At 34.7% G+C, this 15,583-nt stretch overlaps 1 protein-coding gene across 2 annotated transcripts; it reads left to right on the top strand.

The window, feature by feature from the left end:
• The first annotated feature begins 8,506 nt into the window (after positions 1-8,506).
• Positions 8,507-13,709, top strand: LOC137836694 (putative disease resistance RPP13-like protein 1). Of its 2 annotated transcripts, XM_068645384.1 has the most exons (4): positions 8,555-11,971; positions 12,892-13,092; positions 13,314-13,497; positions 13,585-13,709. In XM_068645384.1, the coding sequence occupies exon 1, from the start codon at positions 8,599-8,601 to the stop codon at positions 11,938-11,940; it is 3,342 nt and encodes a 1,113-aa protein (XP_068501485.1). In that variant the 5' UTR covers positions 8,555-8,598; the 3' UTR covers positions 11,941-11,971; positions 12,892-13,092; positions 13,314-13,497; positions 13,585-13,709. The 2 variants fall into 2 exon arrangements, with proteins under 2 accessions (XP_068501484.1, XP_068501485.1); XM_068645383.1 differs by having other exon boundaries at positions 8,507-11,971; positions 13,314-13,709.
• Positions 13,710-15,583: the final 1,874 nt, after the last annotated feature.

Below are 15,583 nucleotides of genomic sequence, written 5' to 3'. Positions count from 1 at the left end.
AAACCTATGAATTGTGTAATCCAAAAGCTAATCACGCATTTGAAAAAAGACTTCCAAATTACATAATCCGGAAACTAATCTCAATCCAAAAAAGACTTTCAGATTACGTAATCCAAAAGATAATCAAGCATTTGAAAAAAAAAAATGCTTTCAGATTACATAATCCAGAAGCTAAAAAATCACACATTTGAAAAAAGACTTCTGGATTACATAATCTGAAAACTAATCTCAATCCAAAAAAACCTTTCCAGATTTTGTAATCCAAAAACTAATCAAGTATATGAAAAAAAATAGTTTTCGGATTACATAATCTAAAAGTTAATCTCATGTATAGAAAAGACTTTTGGATTATATAATCCAAAAACTAATCACAAAAGACTTTCGGATTACATAATCCAAAAGTTAACAAAAGACTTTCGAACTACATAATCTAAAATATTAAAGAAAGATATTTTTAGAATAAAAAAACTTATGGAGGTGGCACATGGAGGTGCAGGAAGAAGAAGTCCCCCTTTTTATAAAAACTCACAAAAATGTAAAAAATTATCAAATACTCGTAAATAAAATATTATATTATACATAAAGATAAATGTGAACGTGATTTTTTTTTCTTAATTTAGAAATTAAATAATAAATAATTGTAATTCTTCCGTGAAATCACTCAAATGTCATATCCAGTATTCAAGCATAATATTTTAAGTCATAAGTAAACATATTTCAATCATAGTCATCTAATATAATCATTTTAAGATTTAAATTAAAAAAAAAACATTATTTACATAATTTATTTATTATAGTGTTCATATATAATATAAATATAAATGATGAGAGAAAACAAGTTGAGTATTGTCATACACATACTTGCATTCATTCTAAAATAAGGATGTATTCCCTAAGGTTTGAGTAGAGTTTATGATTCCTAACCACAACCATCATTATTCCCAATACCATCACTTCTACAATTATCACCACCACTTATTATTGTCTGCATGTCTACCACCATTCATGACACTACTACTACCACCACTTCATCAAGCAACATCACCACAGTCTCCACCACCATCCTCATTGATACTGTTATTATTACCTCTATTAGAAAATAGGGATACCCCAACTAAATCATTCACTGAACATAAGTCCCGGAAACTAACCTTGCTATAACATTTACATATTGCAAAAACAAAAATTGCTTCTTATGTAGAAAGGAATGGCAATCAACATATATAACCACCTAATAAGAAGAAAAACAACTTGGTCCAGGAATGTGAGCGTTGTCGGAATCCAAATGGCGAAGACTGGGGAAAGATTGCTCACATCCAAAAACTGGATGTTCGATCATAAGATGAGTCAACTTGATATTTTATAAATTATTTGATTCATACACTGCTAGTTAGTTCATTTAATGCATGAGTTCAACTAAATAATATAAATACCTGGGATTAGAAATATCTTAATTTTAATTACTATTTTAAAGCATCTTTCATACGATACTTTTGGCAATACGATGGTAGTCTTTCTCAGATAATTAACAAATATTCTAACATTGAAATTCAGCCTTTTGTTTTATAGATAAAGAGTGTGTTTGGTTGTGGTGACATGCCTTCAGCTTTTGGACTTACCCAGTTGTGAAAATTCCCATGATCCATTACGACTTCCTTCAAGAAATAGTGATCGATGGTTGTGACTTGAATATTCAGAAAGTGGATGTGGACACTAAAAATTGTGAAGTGCAGAAGTTCTAGCATGTGGCGTTTATTCTCTAAAGATTAGTCTGTAGTTGGAAGGTATGGTTCCATCCATCACCATCTGACAAAGAAAACAAACTTAATAGAATGCAGTTATTCACACCAGTTCAGTTTTCATGTTCTTGATTATTTTTGAATGAAAATACAGGTTCATGATATATTGAAAAGGCTGTCCATGATAAAATGAAGCTAGGGGTATTGACTGGAGACAAGATGAAAGGAAATCACTGAGAACATTGGGTACATTAAGAATGGCTTCTTCTGAATTCTGTTTCTAAGGAACTTGTATTGAATATAAACTAGTTTTATTTTCCTTTTCCTTTTACAGCTATGCTTTTGGTTTACTTTTAGATAAGACATTAAACAAATAGTGATCACTCTTCATTCTTGAGATATCCTGCCATTGGAAAAACATGGAAGTTATTATTATGTTGGCATGAGTGGTGTAGGAGGAATTCACGTCTAAATATTCACTTGATTATACCTATGTGGTCTATGCTTTTACCTGCCTTTAAAAAGATTAACATTCTCTGAATTCATAACAAATGAAGAAATTGAGGATTTTAATTCTATTTCTATCTAAGGAAGTATTTTGAAGAGCTTATTGGAAGTTTATTTGAGCTTATGACTCGTATAATCTCTATTATTTCAATAAGCTTCTTAGATAACCTTTTTCCAAAAAAAACTCCGTTTAGCTTATTCTTTTAAGTTTAATGATCAAATTTAGAGAACAAACTCTAATTGATAATAACTTAAAGTTGTTTTCATGAACACATACTTAAGCTACCTTTTCCACACTCGTGTATTTGTTTATGTGTAATGGAAAAGGACTAGGTGGATTATGTTAAATTATGGAGAAATTGAATTATAGATAATCAACCAAGCTGTGAAACCCCTACATATGCAGCATTGAATTTATTATGCAGACACTGTTTAGGACACTGAAAATTGTGAAGTGCAGAAGTTATTGGTAAAGTAATCAGTACAGAATATAACCCTTAGAAGTGGCTGTTGTACTCCATTTTTTCATAACTGTTTCTCTTTTATTTTCTTCTTTTCTTTCTTTTCTTTGATAAAACCTTTCTCTGGAATACAATTTTAAAGATTCTCAACAGCAACGAGGTCCATAATATGCTTATCCTATCTCCAATCCAATGCACTCCTTGTTAAATTTTTTTTTTTATTTTTTTTTTTTATCAGCAATGAATTAATAGAATTTAAGAGAAACAATTTAGGGGTGTTCCAACCCTTATACATAAGAACTCCTAAATAAGCATTCAACAATTAGATCAAAGTTAAGCGACACACCACTTAACTCAAAAACTTAAAACTAGTTACAGATACTCAGTCCCAAAACCTGAGTCTGCATAACACCAGCACAAAACAAAACAAAAGCCTGGTGATGAGGGAAAGCTGCTAGGGAAAACATGCTAACAGCTAGGTGTGACCAGCACAACATAAAAGATTACCGGACTTTGCTGCATTTGCTTCCTGAACCACTACATACCACCATGCATCTACCAAGTATATCAGTAGCTTGACCATAGACCGCAACATATGCCTCAAACCCAAAAAATAACACCAAGTGCATTGTTTATATAGCAGAACCAGCATATCAACAATGCCGATACCTCCAAAGTTCATACAAGAGCTATTGCAAAGACACAAGCCATGATGACCTGGACCGGTATAGTAACCACCAGCTCACCCAAATAGAGGGGTTCCTGCCTGTCAACCTAAACCTTCACCCCTCCTTGCAATGGCAGAACCAGGCTTTGATAAAACAAGCCTCAAACTTCCTCAACAACACCACCTTGACAACGAACAAACTCCATACTCCATGCCTGTGGTCAAGCATCGACCACAGATCCAGGGATTGCCTCTTGACACCAGAGTGCTTCATCTATAACTCTTAACACAAAGCTCAGGGTTTAAGATCCAATCTGAGAAAGAGAAGTTAAAATTGTGTACTCTGTTTTTCAACCAAAACCAAGAGTTGAGTTGTGCCCGGTGAAAGATCTCTTCCGCATCAGGCTTTCCCTGCTTGAAAATGACTAGGTTTCTTTGTTCCCATATTCCTCTCACAGCTGTCACCCACAAACCTTTCCACACAAGGTTTTGCTTTGTGTTCAAGTGTACTAGGTGAAAGTTTTCAAAGTGGACCTTCAAGTCCTTATGTTGGACAAACAAAATCCCCATCCACCTTAGACACAAAAACCACACCTGTTGTGCTACTATGCATTCCAAGAAAAGGTGGTAAGAGGTTTCTACCGAACCTTGGCATAACGCGCATCCCGTGGTTTCAACTAACACTCCTCTTCTACTCAAACTACTACGAGTTGGCATTTTGTCCAACAAGACCTTCCATGCAGTGGTCAGAGCATTAGGGAGTGCTTTGACCTGCCACAACTGTTTGAAGAAGCCCTCAGGCCAAATTGGCGCATGGTTTTCCAAGCATTTGTACGCAGACTTAACCGTAAACTCACCAGAAGAATCCCCACCCCATTCAAGGACATCTTGTTCCTCCCTATTAAGAGAACTCATGGAAATACTCCTAAGAAGTTCAAGTTCTTGAGTAGTTTCCCATTCAAACCTTTCCCTCCTCCACCTTAATCTCCAGCACCACACTGATTCTTCCCAACTTCCTACCTCACCCACCGTCAGGCCCTGATCCAGAGATAGCGAGAATAGTCTAGGGTACTGGGATAAGAGATTATTCCTTCCAACCCACGTGTCCTCCCAAAATCTTGCTTTATTTCCAGATCCAACCTTCCAACACATAGCTTTTTGGACCCACCCTTAATAGAATGCAGTTATTCACACCAGTTCAGTTTTCATGTTCTTGATTATTTTTGAATGAAAATACAGGTTCATGATATATTGAAAAGGCTGTCCATGATAAAATGAAGCTAGGGGTATTGACTGGAGACAAGATGAAAGGAAATCACTGAGAACATTGGGTACATTAAGAATGGCTTCTTCTGAATTCTGTTTCTAAGGAACTTGTATTGAATATAAACTAGTTTTATTTTCCTTTTCCTTTTACAGCTATGCTTTTGGTTTACTTTTAGATAAGACATTAAACAAATAGTGATCACTCTTCATTCTTGAGATATTATGTTGGCATGAGTGGTGTAGGAGGAATTCACGTCTAAATATTCACTTGATTATACCTATGTGGTCTATATATGCTTTTACCTGCCTTTAAAAAGATTAACATTCTCTGAATTCATAAAAAATGAAGAAATTGAGGATTTTAATTCTAGCTAAGGAAGTATTTTGAAGAGCTTATTGGAAGTGTATTTGAGCTTATGACTCGTATAATCTCTATTATTTCAATAAACTTCTTAGATAACCTTTTTCCAAAAAACTCCTTTTAGCTTATTCCTTTAAGTTTAATGATCAAATTTAGAGAACAAACTCTAATTGATAATAACTTAAAGTTGTTTTCATGAACACATACTTAAACTACCTTTTTCACACTCGTGTATTTTTTTCTGTGTAATGGAAAAGGACTAGGTGGATTATGTTAAATTATAGAGAAATTGAATTATAGATAATCAACCAAGCTGTGAAACCCCTACATATGCAGCATTGAATTTATTATGCAGACACTGTTTAGGACACTGAAAATTGTGAAGTGCAGAAGTTATTGGTAAAGTAATCAGTACAGAATATAACCCTTAGAAGTGGCTGTTGTACTCCATCTTTTTTTTCATCAACTTTTTTTCTTTTATTTTCTTCTTTTCTTTGATAAAACCTTTCTCTGGAATAAAATTTTAAAGATTCTCAACAGCAAAGAGGTCCATAATATGCTTATCCTATCTCCAATCCAATGCACTCCTTGTTAAAAATATTTTCTTCTTTTGATGAAAGAAACATGTTTGCAACCATTTTACCTTCTTTTGATTAACTTTAACATTAAGGCTTCGGCATTTCCCAGCATGTAGGACTGAAAATTTATTATGCTAATGTATAGATGATGTGTTGACTTATCTTTTGTTAGGTTTCGATTTTAAATTAATGATTTAATTGGAAGACAAGAAGCTTTACTAATCAATCATTCATACTATCTTTTTTTACAGTATCATTTTCTATATCTGGAGGGAGTAGAAGAGACCTCTTTAGAGATCTTACTCTTAACCTCATTGGCATGATGTTTCTCCTCTGCATCTTTGTTTGTAGTACCTTTTTCTTCCTGCCCTTACAAGCCAATGGATGTATACGTATCATAAACTAATAACTAATTAGGTTGGAATGACTAACTGTATAAAGATAACCTTTGCAACACTTGTACCAAATGAAGTCCGTATAAATTTAACCAAATTCACTACTTGCTTACTCTTAACACATCTGAGTGTGAGTAAATCTCTGTTTTTTGAATTTGGTTCTCTTGAATGTTTATTACATATAAGATTAGAACCTTTAATTTCTGCTATGAGGTTTTGATGGGATGTTGGGAAAAGTTCCATATTGCTTGTCTCAAGTCTTAATGTGAAATGCTTTTAAGCTGAAATCTAACATGGTACAAGATTCTATAGCTCATTTGAGTTTAGTTACAACAAACTGAGACAATTTGAGCTTTGAAATTTTCTTAAAACAGGATCCAATGAGCAAGGCCATACATCCATCCAAGTAACAACCAGAACCGTTTGCCAATTTGTTTCAGCAAAAAGTTTAAAACCAAGAAACAGAGAATCGAGTACATGGAATTGCACAATCTCATTATTCTAGCCACACTGTTATAGATAGCATGACCAAGGCGAGTATACATAGCTACAACTTCTGAAAATACCCTAAAATCACGAAACTATATAATTAATTACTAAAAACAAAACCTTGTTTGCATATATAGTATTTTAATCACACTATTACACATTGACAACGCCACAACATTATTCAAATAATGTTAAAAGATCCCTACTCATCCATCTTCCTAAAATAGCTAACTACTCATTTCATCATTATACCATCCCTGCACTTAATCCATTTCAAATCACAAACTTCCATTCACTCCATTTCCAACTCCTACCATGACAGCAGAACTTGTTGGTGGACACTTTCTTTTACACCATCCCCTTTTATATCTGGAGGTAGTACAACACACTCATAAGTCTCTCCACTTAATATACTACTTTTACAAAAAGAAAGAAAGAAAATAGAACAAAACTATTAAACTAAAAATTATATATCTCCCTATTCATTCACAAGTCTCATATTTATAATTTTTTTTTTAGCTTGAGCAATAGATTGAGCTAGGAGATTTTTGCTCCTTCCTTCAGTGTCCACTGGGACGTTTTAGTGATGAATTGTGGTCTATTTCACTTTTAACATTGTTGAAACTACAAGAAAACATGTTATTCAAAAGGACTTAAAGTTGATGATGCTTAAAGAGATAATTATTTTCTGTCTTCAATGTAATATAAATGGAGGGTCTGAGGCTATAAAATTCTGTAATTAGAAGAATTAAAGGAAAAAAACCTAAAAAAGAGGGTGGTCAAGAGTGATACTTCTATTAGTCTTGTTTGCATAGTATTTTAAGCACACTATTATACATAGAACAACAAACACCACAACATTATTCAAATAATTGCAAGATTACAGTTGCCTTATGAAATAAATGTAGAACCAACAAAGTACATCAATTCATGATTTTTTTTTTTTATCAACAAAGAATGAATTAAAATTAAGGGGATACAAAGGGGTATCCCAACCCTTTTACACTTACAGAACAAAGGAACACCCAAACAGGGTCAGATGTAAGATGTATACTACCAAGAGCTATGGAACCTAATACCAGAAAACCTCTAAACACTGTTAGCTGGTGGGAAGGGCTTACTACGCCCTCAAAAAACCCTACCTAACACCCCGAAGATGAAGGAACCTACAAAACCAAAGAAAACTTACACTGCATCTACAAAAGGTACACCAAGGACATTAGTATCACCCTCTATGAAAAACCAAAAACTACATTCACCACTAATGCCCATAAAATCAGGAGAAAAAGCAACTAAACACTCTACATAACAAAGAACAAGATAACACACAGTAGCCCACAAACGACCACCAACACCCTGTTCCTGTTGTTCATTGAGAGCAGAGCCGAAGCCTAGGAAAAGGATCACCAGCAGTAAGCGTGGAACACTGGTGTAGAGGACATTCTACAACTCTGAATAAGGGCACCTTTTTACCTGCAAAACTACAAACGACGTTAGCTAAAAATTCTGTTATCTGGTACGTGAGGCCTTTGATGCAAGTTGATATCCTTGTTGGAACAGTATAAGCTGTAGCACAGGCCATCCCCAAAACATCAATTCATGATGACTCATAAAGATAACAACGTCACTGTATTATTCTAAAATCACATCAAAATATCATCCAAATTTAATACGTAACTACAATAATACCAAATCAATGTTAAGTCCCACTCTAAAGTTATTCAATGAAATAATATTAAAATATCTTTTCTGACTAATTTTAAATAAAAGTAAAACTAATTTGAGACCTTTCAAAAATAATAAAAGTATAAATAAAGAGATAAAAATTACTATTGAACCAAATTAAAAAAATTATAAATACAGAGAAAAGAAAGACATAAACGAAATTAAGTGAATAACGAAAGGATGCCAATTAGTACATCAGAAACAGTTAACAATTACTGCTTCACTGGGGCCCACAACCCTCTTTCCATTCGTTCATTCATCACAACCGTTGAATGAATATCCAACAGCTCACATTTTATATTGGTTGAGTTCCCATTAAACAAAAACATGTTCTTTTTAAAGTCAAGTCATCCTATACCATTCATTCCTCCACTCAATCCATTTCACTTCATTTCCAACTCCTTCCAACCATGGCAGCAGAACTTGTTGGTGGTGCTCTTCTTTCCGCCTTTCTTCAGGTTGCATTAGAAAGGCTCGCTTCTCCTCAACTTCTAGACTTCTTTCGTAGAAGAAAACTTGATGAGAAACTGCTCGACAATTTGAACATCAAGCTGTATTCCATAAATGCTCTCGCTGATGATGCTGAACTAAAGCAGCTCACAGATCCACACGTCAATGCATGGCTTGTTGCTGTCAAAGAGGCTGTCTTTGATGCAGAGGATCTGTTGGGTGAAATTGACTATGAACTCACCAGAGGCCAAGTCGAAGCTCCATACGAACCTCAAACCTTTACTTCCAAGGTATCAGATTTCGTCGACTCTACTTTGACTTCATTTAACAAGAAAATTGAATCAGAGATGAAAGAAGTCCTCGAGAAACTAGAATATCTTGCAAAAGAAAAGGATGCTCTTGGTTTGAAAAGGGGTACTTATTCTGATGATAATGATAGATCAGGCAGTAGAGTGTCACAGAAATTGCCATCATCTTCTTTGGTGGCTGAAAGTGTTATTTATGGGAGAGATGCTGACAAAGGTATAATCATTAATTGGCTCATATCTGAAACTGACAATCCTAACCAGCCATCAATACTTTCCATTGTGGGCATGGGTGGGTTGGGTAAGACCACCCTGGCCCAGCATGTATTCAGTGATCCTAAGATCGAAGATGCAAAATTTGATATCAAAGCCTGGGTTTGTGTTTCTGATCATTTTCATGTTTTGACCGTGACAAGAACAATTCTTGAGGCAATCACAAATCAAAAAGATGACAGTGGGAACCTAGAAATGGTTCACAAAAAACTGAAAGAAAAATTGTTAGGAAAGAGATTTCTTCTTGTTTTGGATGATGTTTGGAACGAAAGACCAGCAGAATGGGAAGCTGTGCGAACTCCTCTTAGCTACGGGGCTCCAAGAAGTAGAATTCTTGTCACAACTCGCAATGAGAAAGTTGCTTCTAGCATGAGGTCTGAAGTGCATCTTCTAAAGCAATTAGGAGAGGATGAATGCTGGAAAGTTTTTGAAAATCATGCATTAAAAGATGGTGATCTTGAATTGAATGATGAGTTAATGAAGGTTGGTAGAAGAATAGTTGAGAAGTGCAAGGGATTACCTCTAGCTCTCAAAACAATTGGATGTGTTTTGAGCACAAAGTCATCCATTTCAGATTGGAAGAACATATTGGAAAGTGAGATATGGGAGTTACCAAAAGAACACAGTGAAATTATTCCTGCGTTATTTTTGAGCTATCGCCATCTTCCTTCTCATCTTAAAAGGTGCTTTGCTTATTGTGCCTTATTCCCCAAAGATTATGAGTTTGGGAAGGAGGAGTTAATTTTTTTGTGGATGGCCCAAAATTTTCTACTGAGTCCACAACATATTAGAGATCCAGAAGAAATTGGTGAAGAGTACTTCAATGATCTACTGTCAAGGTGTTTTTTTAACCAATCAAGCGTCGTAGGGCGTTTCGTCATGCATGACCTTCTGAATGATTTGGCAAAATATGTATGTGCGGATTTCTGTTTCAGGTTGAAATATGATAAACGCCAATGTATACCGAAAACGACCCGTCATTTTTCATTTGAATTCTGTGACGTGAAAAGTTTTGATGGTTTTGAGAGTTTAACTGATGCTAAAAGACTTCGTTCATTTCTTTCTATCTCAAAATTTTGGGAACCTAAATGGCATTTCAAGATTTCGATACATGATTTGTTTTCCAAAATTAAGTTTATACGCGTGTTATCTTTCCGTGATTGTGTAGACCTTAGAGAGGTTCCAGATTCTGTAGGTGATCTTAAACATCTCCAATCGTTAGATCTTTCGTGGACTATGATACAAAAGCTACCTAACTCGATATGTTTGCTCTATAACTTACTAATACTGAAGTTGAACTTTTGTTCAGTGTTGGAGTTTCCCTTAAATTTGCATAAGCTTACCAAATTGCGTTGCCTGGAATTTGAAGGTACAAAAGTGAGAAAGATGCCAATGCATTTTGGAGAATTGAAGAATCTTCGAGTACTGAATCCGGTTTTTGTGGACAGAAATAGTGAGCTAAGTACTAAACAGCTGGGAGGACTCAATCAACATGGAAGGCTATCAATCAATGACGTGCAGAATATTTCCAATCCTTTGGATGCATTAAAAGCAAATTTGAAAGATAAACGCCTTGTGAAGCTAGAATTAAAATGGAAGTCGGACCACATGCCTGATGATCCAAAGAAAGAAAAGGAAGTACTTCAGAATCTACAACCTTCCAATCACTTGGAGAATTTGTTTATTAGGAACTACAGTGGTACAGAATTCCCAAGTTGGGAATTCGATAATTCAAATCTGGTGTTTTTACAGTTGGAGAAGTGTAAATATTGCCTATGTTTGCCTCCCCTTGGACTTTTGTCATCACTGAAGACCCTCACAATTAAAGGGCTTGATGGAATAGTGAGCATTGGTGCCGAATTTTATGGGAGTAACTCTTCGTTTGCATCCTTGGAGATGCTGACATTCTCCAATATGAAGGAATGGGAAGAATGGGAGTGTAAAACTACTTCTTTTCCACGTCTTCAAGAGCTTTATGTGGATAATTGTCCGAAACTGAAAGGTACGAAAGTAGTTGTTAGTGATGAGGTCAGAATTAGCGGAAACAGTATGGACACATCGCATACTGATGGAGGCACCGACTCTCGTACAATCTTTCGACTACATTTATTTCCAAAGCTCCGTTCTCTTCAACTGATAGACTGCCACCACATAGAAAGAATTTCACAGGAGTACGCTCATAATCATCTCATGAATCTACATATTCGTGATTGCCCTCAATTTAAATCATTCCTGTTTCCCAAACCCATGCAAATCCTGTTTCCGTCCCTTATCGGGCTGGAGATAACTAAGTGTCCAGAAGTTGAGTTGTTCCCAGATGGAGGTTTGCCATTAAATATAAAAAAAATGTCTCTTTCATGTTTAAAACTTATCGCCTCCTTGAGAGACAACTTGGATCCCAACACATCTCTTCAAAGCTTGACTATTAAAGACTTGGAGGTGGAGTGTTTTCCCGATGAAGTTTTGCTGCCACGCTCTCTCACCTCTCTAAAAATCAATGATTGCCGAAATCTTAAAAAGATGCACTACAAGGGTATCTGCCACCTCTCCTCTCTCACACTTCATGATTGTCCCAGCCTTGAATGCTTACCAGCGGAGGGTCTCCCCAAATCCATCTCTTCTCTTACAATCTTTAATTGTCCATTGCTGAAGGAGCGTTGTCAGAGTCCAGATGGAGAAGATTGGGGAAAGATTGCTCACATCCAAAAACTGCATGTGCGATGATTATATTTCAATTTGTCTGTCACTTCAACAGGTTCGAATTCTCCACAGTATCTTTGTACCTTTTCGATTACAATTTTTCAAACAAGAGCAGCACATGTTATACTTCTTAAACTGATCATATTTATTAAAGGAGGATGGCTCAACTACGTTTTTCATCAATCAATTACTTTTATTTTACTCTTATTTTCGTGCAAAATTATTTCAATTCTTCTGTTGAAATTAAATTCCAACCAAATGTGTCGAACATTTTCCATGTGATGGTAGAGCTTCTGAAAGTAGCAATTAGAATATACATTAATGGCAGAGACATGTGCTTTTTGTATTCGCTTATAAACATCTTTATTTTTATTTGTTTTTAGTGAATGTGAAATTTTCAACTCAGACATGAAATTAAATATTTATGAAAACATGTTTTAATGGTTTTGATGTAGCTCAAATTTGTTCTTTTAAAATTGGTGATTCATACGTGAATATGTGATGCATTCAAGTGCCAATTTTTTTTTATATGTGGTGTTCGTTAATCCGAAACAATTCATTATTGGGTTTAGGATTTTTATTTTTTTAGGAAAATTCTCCTTACATCCAACCTTTTTAACCTGCATCCAACACATTTTTTAATTTCCAAAAATACCCTTTATTTTTTAAAATGAAAATTAAAAATTAAAAATAATATATTTTGGAAAAACAAATTCGAAAGAGATTATTACGTTCTAACAAAAAATTTCAAAATAAAATTAAAAAAGTATCATTTCGGAAAAATAATTCTAGAACACAAAAAAATATGTTCTATAGAAAGAAAAATTGAAAACATATTTCATATCTACATGTCTTCAATATGCACACCACCTGTATATAATTCCACTGAAACATTTCTTTTTGACTCCTGCTGTAAAATGCTCTCTGCTCCAATTCATAAAATAATCCCTCTAATTATGCGAGACTTTGTTTCAGCTTCCCATTCTTAGTCTCATGTCTTCCCCTTCCAAATCTGTTAAAGGATTATTGGCAATTGATTTACTTCACCTTTTGGAGAAGCTCCTTGCCAACATGTTTGTGGCTCCAAAAGATAAACTAATCCTTGAGGAGGGAGTTCATTATCTCAGCACGCCAGGAATTATAGTTTTCAGACTTTTGCGTCATCTGTGGTATCAGGTATTTTGTCTGGGATATCATTTTTCTGTTTAAACGTTTATTTATATTATCTATGCAAATTGTATATACATTTTGACAGAAGCATTTATATGCTGTAGTACTATATGCAAACTCACAATTTATGTGACCAGGAAAGGGCAGTAAAATAGTATATTGTACCTATATCTAGTTTTCTACCCCAGCAATAATAGACTTTAAGAAATATGTATATGTTTCTTCAGGATGGAAAATCTTCTTCCTGAAGTTCCCTTCTGAAGTTGACTTTACCGGGATTGAATCAAAGTGAAATAATGTATGATAGACCAGCATCTTGGGTTTCCCATTTAAGAGGGTTCTGTCTGTCAATTGTTGACCAACGAAAATCTTCATTACCTCTCTCACATTCTCAGGAAGTGTTTCTGAATGGTATAACCTTTTAGCTTTTGTGAAATGGAGTTATAGTTGTGTTAAAGGATGCGAGAAATTAATGTTATTTCAATGTCTGCCTTGCAGAGATGCCCTTGTTACTCAGTTCTGTTCTCAATGTTCTGAACCAAACTGTTTTGTTGAACCTCTTAGTGGGTCTATTTGATTCTAAACTTGTCTTTGAAGGAATAAAATAGAACCCACTTTTCTTATTTGCATGCTACTGTTTCAATTATATTTTACTACTTTACTACCTCTCCTCTACAATGTGGAGATCCTCCTGCAACAGAAAAACTCTTGTTGTTCACTAAAAGTTTAAAGTCTGGAATTATTCAGTCCTCCAACTCATCAAAACCGTTGAATAAAAATCAATCTGCTAATGTTTTATATATCTGTAATCAAAGATAAAATATGTATCTCATTAGTTTTACAAGTATGCTTGTAATGATTCACTATCCTCTGTAAAACAAGGAGACAAGGAGTCAATGACATTTGTAGTTGTGAGCATTTCATGTTTTCTCACTATTATAGATTTATGAAACAACACTTGGTTATGCCTCTCAAGTCACTTGAAAGCATTAAAAAAAAAGCACTAAAGGAATCTACCGAATAAAATATGTAAAATATTATAAGAATGGAAAATGGAAAACTACTTTTCCACGTCTTCAGCATCTTTATGTGTATCGTTGTCCAAAGCTGAAAGGTCTGTCAGAGCAACTTCTTCATTTAAAGAAACTAGTTATGATCATGTGTGATAAGGTCGTGATTAGTGGAAACAGCATGACCCATTACGATTTCCTTGAAGAGATGGATATTACTGGTGCTTGTGACTCTTCCCACTAGATTTCTTTCCAAAGATCCGTGTACTTAAAATGATAAGGTGCCAAAACCTAAGAAGAATTTCACAGGAGCACGCTCATAATCATCTCATGGATCTAACAATTGATGATTGTCTTCAATTTGAATCATTACTGAGTGAAGGAAGATCAATTGAAGGAGCTGAGAATTTGAAGTTGTGGCCGAAACCCATGCAAGTCCAGTTTCCGTCCCTTACTGTGTTGCGGATAATTGATTGTCCAAAAGTAGAGATATTCCCAGATGTAAATCATGTTTCTCTTTCAAGTTTCCCATTGGATGTAAACACATGTCTTGTCTTGCAAGCTTGTGTATTGAAAAGGTTGACATGGAGTCTTTTCCCGATGAAGTTCCATCTCTTCTCTTACAATTTGAGAATGTTCATTGCTCAAACAACATTGTCAGAATCCAGAAGGCAAAGCTGGGGAAAGATTGCTCACATTGAAAAACTGAGTGTTAGGTAACAAGATGAAGCACAAGTTCAAAATTAGATGTGGAGCAATTCCCATTTCTCTGCCTCCTCTACATGTGCTAATTTATTTTCCACAGTATCTCTGTTCCTTTTCAATTACAATTTTCTGAAGTTGCAAATGTTTCACTCTGTAATCGGCATTTACTAAACAAAAGAAACTCTAAGTTTTAGAGGAGATGGCCACATGAGTTTTAATTGATTATTTGTTAATTGGCAATAATATAATTCTTTTTTCCAAATCAAACATTTTTCTAGAAGTTGCCTTTTTGCTGTTGCTATCCGTTATTGCTTTTGAACAAAATTAGTAATAATGTCATAGCATTCCAAATATCACTATGGATTTGTTGATTACAAAATTGTTAAAGTAATCACATTAGTAATTTTTATTATTTTGTTATTCTGCTAAATTTCACATTGAATAAGTCTGATTTCCAACATGTTTCCTTTCATGGTAGAGCTTCTTGAACTATAGCAATTAGAATACATACACATGCACATATATATATATCAAATGCATTAGTAACTGAGCACAGTAAATTGTAGCTGATCTCAGCTATGTGATTGTAGAATCTCATTGAAGCAATGGTTAAACTATAATTTATCGGAGATTTGTTTGATCTCCCACACATTGATCTAAAAATTTAGTTGTACAAAATCTGAAGATTCTCCTGCAACAGAAAAATTGTGCATACAAGTGTAAAGACTCTGAACAGCAACTAACAAAAGTGTGAAGTTATGTTTGGTCCTGTATAGAAGGAG

Source organism: Phaseolus vulgaris, chromosome 4 (assembly GCF_000499845.2).
Source record: "Phaseolus vulgaris cultivar G19833 chromosome 4, P. vulgaris v2.0, whole genome shotgun sequence".
Lineage (NCBI taxonomy): Eukaryota > Viridiplantae > Streptophyta > Magnoliopsida > Fabales > Fabaceae > Phaseolus > Phaseolus vulgaris.
The sequence above is the reverse complement of the archived record's forward strand: the minus strand, read 5'-3'. Positions and strand labels throughout refer to the sequence as shown.

Coding starts and splice junctions, on each gene's coding strand:
- LOC137836694 (XM_068645383.1), top strand. CDS start 8,599: ATGGCAGCAGAACTTGTTGGTGGTGCTCTTCTTTCCGCCTTTCTTCAG.